Source organism: Condylura cristata, unplaced genomic scaffold, assembly GCF_000260355.1.
Source record: "Condylura cristata isolate star-nosed mole 26May11 unplaced genomic scaffold, ConCri1.0 scaffold00042, whole genome shotgun sequence".
In the NCBI taxonomy this organism is placed as follows: Eukaryota; Metazoa; Chordata; class Mammalia; order Eulipotyphla; family Talpidae; genus Condylura; species Condylura cristata.
Window position 1 is genome coordinate 3,275,934 of NW_004567143.1, and position 8,876 is coordinate 3,284,809.

The 8,876-nt window shown below is 54.2% G+C and overlaps 1 protein-coding gene across 1 annotated transcript in view; it reads left to right on the top strand.

Moving 5' to 3' along the window:
* CNTNAP2 (contactin associated protein-like 2) overlaps nucleotides 1-8,876 on the top strand; it is a 1,046,635-nt gene that overhangs the window by 925,828 nt on the left and 111,931 nt on the right. Inside the window, exon 20 of the mRNA XM_012733843.1 lies at nucleotides 6,378-6,511. Coding sequence (XP_012589297.1) covers nucleotides 6,378-6,511 — 134 coding nt within the window. The remainder of the gene's footprint in view (nucleotides 1-6,377; nucleotides 6,512-8,876) is intronic.

An 8,876-nucleotide genomic window follows, 5' to 3' on the forward strand; every position in this document is an offset into this window, starting at 1 on the left:
ACCTCAGTAGGTCTGAGTCCGATCCCCAGTCAGGGAGTGACCCACATGGCACAGCAGATCTCTACTCTCTCCCTGCTGTGCCTCTCAGCAGTGTACCTCAGTAGATCTGCCCATTCTGCTCCCCACTCTGTCTCTAATGACTCCTCTCATGCGTCACACCTTGGCCTGTACCCCAGTTCTTGTATGCATAAATAAATAAATCTTTAAAAAAGAAAAAGGAAAAAGCCAAAAGCCAAAGATTCAGCCCACAGATGTTCACCACAGAGTTATTTATGAAAATAGAAACAAGGATGACCCAGACGACCATTAAGAGTAACACTTAGGAATGGTAATTAATGACAGGCAGGAAAATGTTAAGTGGTGTAATGTTAATTCAAAAGAAAAAAGCAAGATGCTGACTTGACTGTCCGATATCAGCTTAGCACTGTAAAAAATATGAATAGAAACAAGAAGCACTAGTGTGAGCAGAAGTAGCTGCAAGGGAGGATTCCCTTCTCCTGGAGACAGAGGTTGGCCCTGCACCAAGGCGACTGTCCTAATCAGTGACATCTGAATGTCCCAGTCAGAAATCACTCAGCTCAGTAACTGAGGAGGCAGAAGGGAGACGCACAACCCCAGGAGTCCTGGGATTTGGTTTAGGCTCCTGAGTCAAACTCTACAGATGTTTACTGAGAGACCTTGGCAACGTGTCGCCTCCCTGCGTGGGTGCCGAGCCAAATCCAGGCCCCAGCGCGGGCGCCCCAGTGAGCAGCAGAGCTTGGCTCGGGGCAAGGATTTGACGCGTTGATTCCATAGCTCGCGCTGCGATTAATGGCGCAGGAAGCTGTGCGGCTTCCTCAGCGTCTGAGACCACACCTAGGCGGGAAACGCGCCTCTTCCTCCCCTCCTAAAGGTGACACAGGGGGGCCCAGGGAGGTTCAGGGGTGGCACACCCTGCTCTGGGGGCCCCAGGCTTGGGACCGTGACCTGGTTCCAAGGAGCTGGCTCGAAGGGTCCCGCGCACCTGGAAGGCATCACGGTAGATTTCTATCCAGTGACACCAAGCGGTCCTCAAACTGCTAGTGAACTGTTGGCTTTTAGACGCTGCATGTTTTATTATTTATTTAAGGTTTAAAAAAAAAGAGAGAGGCATTGCATGGGGTCGGGGGGCGCCATCAGTAAGAGCTGTGCTAGGGGAAAGGGGAGCTAGAAGGCCCCCGCTGAAGCCCTGGGCGCATCCAGGGTGACCTGCTGAGCGTGTCACCACGGTCCCCCAGGGTAGCTCCGCCCCGGAACCCCCCAGCCCGCCCACGCCCCTGAATTCCCAAGCTCCAGGATGTCCCGGAAGCTTCTTCCCCCCACGGCCCAGTCCAGCCGCTTGGGGTCTTTCCTCATGACCCTCATGGGTGCCCCGTCTCCTGACGACCTCCTGCCCCTGCGCTGCTCCCCAACTTGGCTCCTGTCGTGGTGTAGGCAGAAAATGGGCGCTGGGTGGCCCGTGGATCCACAGGGGAGGCCGTGTTTGGGAAGCCACCCCCGGGAGCCCCGCAGGCCAGCTCAGAGGACGGCCGGACACTGTCCCCCCCCCCTGGGGCCGCAGGTCGCCGGCAGGTCCCCATGACTCCGTCGCGCCCACTCCCCTGCCTTGACCCTCCACATCCCTCCTCTCTACACATCCCGCGGGGATGTGCAACTACAAGAGAAACTCCGAGTCCAAAACCCTGCAGTAGAGACCCACGGTCTCCCGCAGTGTGGACCCAGGACATGTGGGTTTGAATTCAGAGTCTACCCGTGGATCTCGGCTGGCGGCCTCTGTGCCTCGGTGTCCTGCTCTGTACAGCAGCGGCCCCTCATGGGGTGTTGCGAGATCCCGCAGGTCTCCGAGTGTGCAGCTCGGCCGTGTGTGCAGAGACGACCCACGGTCAGCGGTGTGCGCGTTCAGACTCGGCCTCTGCCCCGTTCCCGCAGACGCCCCCACTTCCAGAACTCACCATCCCGCAGACGCTGTGGACAGAGGCGCCCCCCGAGAGCGCTCTCAGTGCACAGCCGGATAAGTCTCCCCCGCACCCCTTTCAGTGACTTCCCCTTGCCACCCAGGATGCGCGTCCTCCCTGTCACTGTTGCGCCCAGATCCAGATCGTTGTCTGCCTGTAAATAGGCGCCTTCCCCAGAGACACGCTCCCAGCCCGACAGCGCCGCCTCTGGCGGGTCCGCTGAAGTGTTTGCGGGTGGTAAGGGCGGCGGGGAGGGGGTCCGTCGGTTGGGCTCGATATCTGCTGCGCCCCCAAGACACCAGGCTCCTTCGAGGTGTTTCCCTTCTTCACTTGGGCGAGGAAGCGAGGTGCAAGAAGGGAAGAAGCTCTCCATTTTGGTAATATTTTATTTTAATGGTCAAACATTAATATTCTCCCAACCATCATCTCATGGTTTTCTTAGGCTATCATTTGAAAGGAATAAACAGATCCCTTCGATTTTATTATTCGAGAATATCGCCATTCCGGTTTATAGATAGTCACTGTATATAAATTTTAACTTCCGACTCATCTTTTTTCTCTTAGCAAATCATTTCTGTTGCCATTAAGTGAAGCAGTTAGAGGAACATGAAATCAGACTTACCAAGTCCAAGAAAGCCAGCGAAGAGAAAAGATAATGAAAATAATTTGATGACCGTGGCAAGCCAGGGGACACATCAGGGCCTCCGGAAAAAGCAGGGAGGACAATGTCCAGGTTTTTTGTGTAATTGCCACTTCTGACTCTAGCCTGGGAAGCAGAGCTCCGGCCTCCTGGTGAGCCCCGGCCTCCTGGTGTGCCCCAGGGGCAGGCCCCCGGCCCCCTGCGGGGCTGAGCATGCCCGTCCGCACAGAAGCGGACTCTGCCGTACAGCCAGCCAGACGGTCCACCATCAGAGCAGTCAGCAGTGCCGTTCCTAGCCGCGGAGAAACGACGGCATACACGGTGACTGATTGTCGCTGTGAGTTTAAGAAGACCGGGTGTGCTTACCTGAGGTCAGGGCTCCAGGTCGAATGGAAAATAAAAACTCAAGGTCATCAACCTGTTTTTCTACATGTTGTCCAAGCAGCTGCTTAATCACCCCTTTGCTTTCAAACAGTAGGGTTTTTTTAATAATATAATAGTTTCTTTTTACATCACTTTGTGCCTTTTTCCATCTCAGTTGCAATCCCCTTGGGCTTCCCATAGCCGTCACCATAGTCCAGGGCACTTTCCTCCCCCCCACCATTTTTGATCCCTTTCCCCACTGCACCCCCGTAACGTGTCTCTGGTCTATAGCTGTTCATCATTATTATTATTTTCTCCCCTGGTCCTTTATGCTCCTGCTATGAGTGAAACCATGTGGTTCTTTTCCTTTTCTTTCTGGAAAGAGGTCTCAGCAAGCCAGAGAGGCAGCCAGGTCTGCGTTTTGGAACATTGTCTCGGCAGAGGGATGCTGGGTTCAGACGACAGCCCAGAAGCAGGGGCCGCTGTTCATGCACTCATTTACTGGACAAGCGTTTATTACACTCAGGCATTATTCTAGATATCGGGGAGAAAGTGGCAAAAAATAGGAACAAAATTCTTGCTCTTATAGAACTTTCATGTGAGCTGGAGAAGACAATGAACAAGTCAAGTGCAATATGTAATGTGTTGGCCTGTGTTGCTGGGTAAGAACTTTCATGAGGGAAAAATACGGCCACAACTGGAAGGCCTGGCCAGGGGCTGCACCTAAGTCCACTCTGCTTCTAGTGAGGAAGTCACAGAAATAACCGCTCTGACGATGACCTCTGAGCGCAGGCCTCCGGGGCTCACGTGCAGACGACTGGGGGATGAGCATCCTAGACAGGAGACCGGTGCGTGCTGGGGCAGGAGCACTCTGCAGACCCAGCAGGGAGGCCATTGTGGGCCGGCGAGGGGCGACGAGAACAGCGAGAGTTTGTGTCGAAGATGAAAGCGGACGCCCGGGCAGAGCCTGAGTGAGTGAGGCCAGAAGCTGCTGGGAGGTTCTGGTAGGAATCGCGCTGACTGGCGTATGGAGAGGAGACCCGTGTTGAGAAGCGCGGCGGTCACTACGGAGGCCAACAGTAATCTGGGCAGAGGAAGATGGCGGCCTGGCCCCAGGGGAGGGAGAAAGGGGAAATGGAGGTGATGAAAGGCAGCAAGATTCGAAGCCTATGTTGAAGAAAGAGCCACACAGTTCGCTGGCAGATACTGCGTGTGATAATCTAGGAAGAGGGCAGTTGGGCTTTTGACAGAAGTAACCAGAAGGATGGACGAGGCGGCCGTTAACTGAAATGCAGAAAGCTGTGCAGTGTTGTAGGGGAGGGCGGGAGGGCGAGGGTCCGGTCTTGCAGGGTTTGTGTCTGAGGTGCCCCTTTCATGAGGAGTGGTTAAGGGTGTCGCCTGGAGAGCCCGCCCAGCCAGCGTCCAGGAGTCCAGGCAGAAGCGGTGAGGCTCTGTGATGGCTGCACGGCCCTGGCGTGGCATCGCCAGTGGGCAGATGCCGGGCCAGGACCTACATGAGGCTGCCTTAGCCGAGCATCCACAGGGCCTTCAGGTCCCGGGGCGATGGAGGTGGGCAGTGTGTGGACGGGACACATGCAGGGCCTGCAAGCCGGCCGTGCTCGCTTGAAACGTCACAGGCAAAGGAATGTCGGACGCTGGGGGTAAAACTCGGGAGCAGCCGAGGTCTGTGGGCTTTGTTCAGAAAGCAGAAATGGGAGCTGCGCTTAGTTCTTGGTTACTCTGAGACGGGTTCTTCCAGCAACAGAAGCAGTTTTTACATGGCAAGTGTAAGCGAGAACCCCTGAGTCGGGAGGGGGTTCAGAAGCCACTGCACTGGCATACAATGTGTAGGAGAGAACTCTCTGGAAGGAGATCGCCAAATACTTAACAGTTGTTATCATCAAGTGGTGGAGTTTCTGGTGACTTTTTTTTTTTTTCTGTTTATTACCTCGGCTTTAATTATCATGGTTTGCGTCACAACTGAAAATCAAAATAGCAGTTTGTTCCTCTCAAAGAAAAACCAAAAAGGCAGCTATAGTTTGTGAGGTGATTTACAGCCGTTCAGCCTCTTGCTCAGTAGCCAGCTCTGAGATGTCAGAAACTATTAGCAGACAGATTCCAACAGGAGTCGAAAAGGAGATGAAAAATGGATGCCTTAAAAATCATAAATAAGAAATAAAAGTCATGTTTGCTGTGCAGATTCATTAAGTGCAGGATCTGGAATATTCTATGAGTCTTTTTAAATATTCTTTGTCATTGCTGAGAAGTAAGAAGGGGAAGGAAAAAGAAGAGGTGGACAGGCAGTGTGTTCTGTGGGACCCAGGAAGCCTGAGCCCCCTTTAATTTGAGGCGCCTTGATGCAGTCGCTAACCTGGCTTAGGCTGCATTGCTTTGTTTTCCTGGTCTCAGTGAAGCCACCCCCAATCCCACACATTTATCTTTTGAAAATTGTGTTTATTTTTATTTCAAAGATGTACTTATTCATACAGAAGTGGGGTACAAGGCAGAGGTGCAGGGGCGGTGAGAGGATTCCCCAGAGACAGAGCGGGGAGCAGAACAGGCAGATCGATGAAGTCCACTGCTGAGGGGAGCAGCGGGCGGGCAGGAGAGGTCTGCTGTGCCACATGGGTCACCTCCGGGGCAGGCGGGGATCGAACCCACACTGAAGAAGCTGCAGCCAGTTTGCAGTGCTGCGCCCTAACCCGTTGCGCCACCAGGGAGGGCCCAGGAAATTGTGTTTATTTTTTAAAAGATTTATTTTTTTATCTATTTATGCATATAGAACTGGGGTAAAGGCCAGAGGTGCGGGGGTGAGAGGGTTCACCCAGAGACAGAGTGGGCAGCAGAACAGGTGGATTGACAGAAGCCTCAGGAACCAGCCGCTGCGCCCTGTGGGTCACTCCCTGGCAGGATGGAACTCAGGCCGCAGTGGCTGGTGATAGCAGACTGAGGCTTGAATCCCACACCAGCAGGGAGGCGCTCCACCTTTCCTAAATCACGCTTATTTTGAAGGCTTGTGCTCTTGTGTGGCCAGTGCCATCCCGGGCGACGGCATGAGCCCACCCCTGCATCCTGCATTTATTCCAGACGATTGTGGGGCGTGGGGGGGGGGGGCTGCAGTCATCCCCCAGTCTGTAGTGCACATGTCCTCACTCTTCCTCCCCAGACCCAGTGGCCCTCTGTGTCATTTAAGCCGCTCACTGCCTTAGCTCGCCGCCCGCAGGTTGTAAACCGTGTGCGCGTGCAGTTAACCCTGAGAGACGCAGAGCCAGGCAGCCGGCGTGCGCTGCACTTCGAAGGAGCAGAGCTGACCGCGAGCCCAGGGCCTGGGTTGGGGCAGTGGCCAGCCGAGGGAGCCTGGAGCTGGGAAGTGACCGCATTTCCTGCCTGTCTCTCCACAGGGAACTTACAGATTCGGTATAACCTGGGCGGCACCAGGGAGCCATACAGCATCGACGTGGAGCACAGGAACATGGCGGGCGGGCAGCCCCACAGCGTCAACATCACCCGCCACGAGAGGACCGTCACCCTCAAGGTAGGCGCGGGGCCGCCGTCGGGCCCTGGCGTGACACCCCCGCGGCCTGTTCTGCTGGCGTGTCCCGGGAGGCGGCGGTTGTACTCGCTCCTAGAAATTCCTAGCGAGGAAAGTAGAAATCTACAGTCCTTGTGGGAGAGACGACAGGCCTGATGGGAAAGACGGGGCGTCATTCCGTCAGGAGAAGGGGAGTCCGTGTTTACGCTGCGCCTCCGGCCTCCTGATTTGAACAGCCAGCATCTATCTTTGTGCTGTTTTTATCCACTGTACCATCTCCTCGCTGTGTTCGGGACAGCTGAAGCTTTTCTGGCTTCCCAGCAAAGGTTATGTGGGTTTATCTGACCTACTTCCTTGGCTACTCCAACACCCCCTGAATAACTGTACGTTTTTTGTTTGTTTTTCTGAGTGGATGTTTTGCTTTAAAAATGCAAACAGCTCAGACCGTCTGTGGTAGATCTTGGCACGCGAAGGGGTGGTTTTGTTGTGACACCCGGTTTTTACTTCGGGTCCACCGACTGTCCCTTCCCACCCCCTAGTTGTACAACGAAGAAACCAGCCTGGGAGATCCCATGAATAAAACATAACGGAGGAGGTCTCCCTGGGAACAGAGCCAAAAGATCAAGAGTGGAAACTGTCACTGCGTGCTCTAGGAGGAGTTCAAAATAGATACCTGTCAGGGAAGGAACAGCAGGGGATGCTGTTTTGTCAGAGGAGTGTCACGGGCGGGGTTCAGCCTCACTCCCATGGGGCTGGCTGGGGCGGGGAGTTCAGGCTGCAGAGGAAAGATGCACTCCCTGCTCTCTTTAACCCCGGCAGATGTCAAATTCATAACTTGATGTGGAGGTCATGCTTGGCCTTCAGCAGGAAGTGCTAGAGGGCATTTGAAGGAGAGAGACTTTCCTCAGAAAATGACAAGGCGCAGGAACAGCTCGTTGTGCGACCATCACATGCAGGGTCTATAGTGTCCTCACCGCAAAGGGGAGCCCCCCCGCCCCCCCCCCCCCGGCCCAGCGTGGTGCCTGGCAAGCCAGCCCACCTCTAGTCGGAATGCCAGGGAGACGCAAAGCCAGCAGCTGCAGGGCAGGTCCAGGATTCCAGTGACTTCTGTGCCCTCTTATCTGCACTGTGCTCACTGACTTGGGATTGGAGACTTTCTCTTGTTTGAAACCACAACATCTCTTTTCTTAATTTTTTTTAAAAATTTATTCATTTATGCACATAGAACTGGGGCACAGCCAGAGGTATGAGGGTGAGAGGATTCACCAGAGATAGCGGGGAGCAGAACAGGCAAATTGACAAAGTACACTGCTGAGGGGAGCAGCGGGCGGGTCAGGAGAGGTCTGCGGGCCATGTGGGTCAGCTCCGAGGCGGGATCAAACCTGTGCTGCAGTGGCTTTGGGGAGCTTCATAATGCGGTGCTTTAACCTGTTGTGCCACCAGAGAGAGCCCCCGAAACCACAGCATCTTTTAAAGGAAGGGCCTCATCTTGCCATTTCAACATTGCAAAAAGGCTAGGAAGCATTAAAAGTAGCTTCAACGATTTTCTGTGAGCACAGGGGGCCCACAACACCATCAGAGTCTTGCAGAGTTAACCCAGAAGCGCTCCCCAGAACACCTGCTTTGTTAGGGGGAGCCCTGTGGGTGACGGAAACATACACAGATGAGATGGGGGAGTGGAAAGGAAGAACAGAGGGAGTGGGCTCAACCACTCCAGTCCTGTATTTATTTCTAAGAGGAGAGTCTGGAGGAAGCATGGGTTACCATCTCCCTTCTGGCCCATTTTCCCAACTGGGGGTTCCTTGGAACTAACAGAAGCTCTTTAAGAACAAACAGGTGCTGAATCAGAGTTGCTGTCAGCCGCAGGGAATCAGAGATTGTCCTGAGGAAGGGGAAGGGGCGGGCTGTTTTAAGAACTTGGCACTTGTGTGACAGGGAACACCAGAGAGACCTAGACAGCAGAGGTGCCCTAGACGGAGAACCCCATGGAGGGAGGGGGGCAGAGGAGGTGGGGGCACGTCTGATTTTGTTATTTAGTGTGGATTTGAGGAGTCTTTTATTTTAGTTTAGTTTTTGTTGTTGTTGTTGTTGTTGTTGTTGCAAATGACAGAAAACCAGCTCAGTTTTCTTTGGAGGGAGAAATCCTGGGGTGGGTCATAGAATTTAAGAAAGGGAAAGGTGAAATTATGGGCGAGAATCCAGAGCACCGGAGGGTTAAGCACAGACTAGACGGCCATGGAGCCCCCCGCAACGCCCCTCCTTCCTCCGGGCTACCTCTCCCCGCTCTCAGCTCACCGGACCCCTCACGGTGGCTCCGTCTTCCACACATGCAGGCAGGTGCTCAGGCTCCGGTCTTCGCCACTTTGCT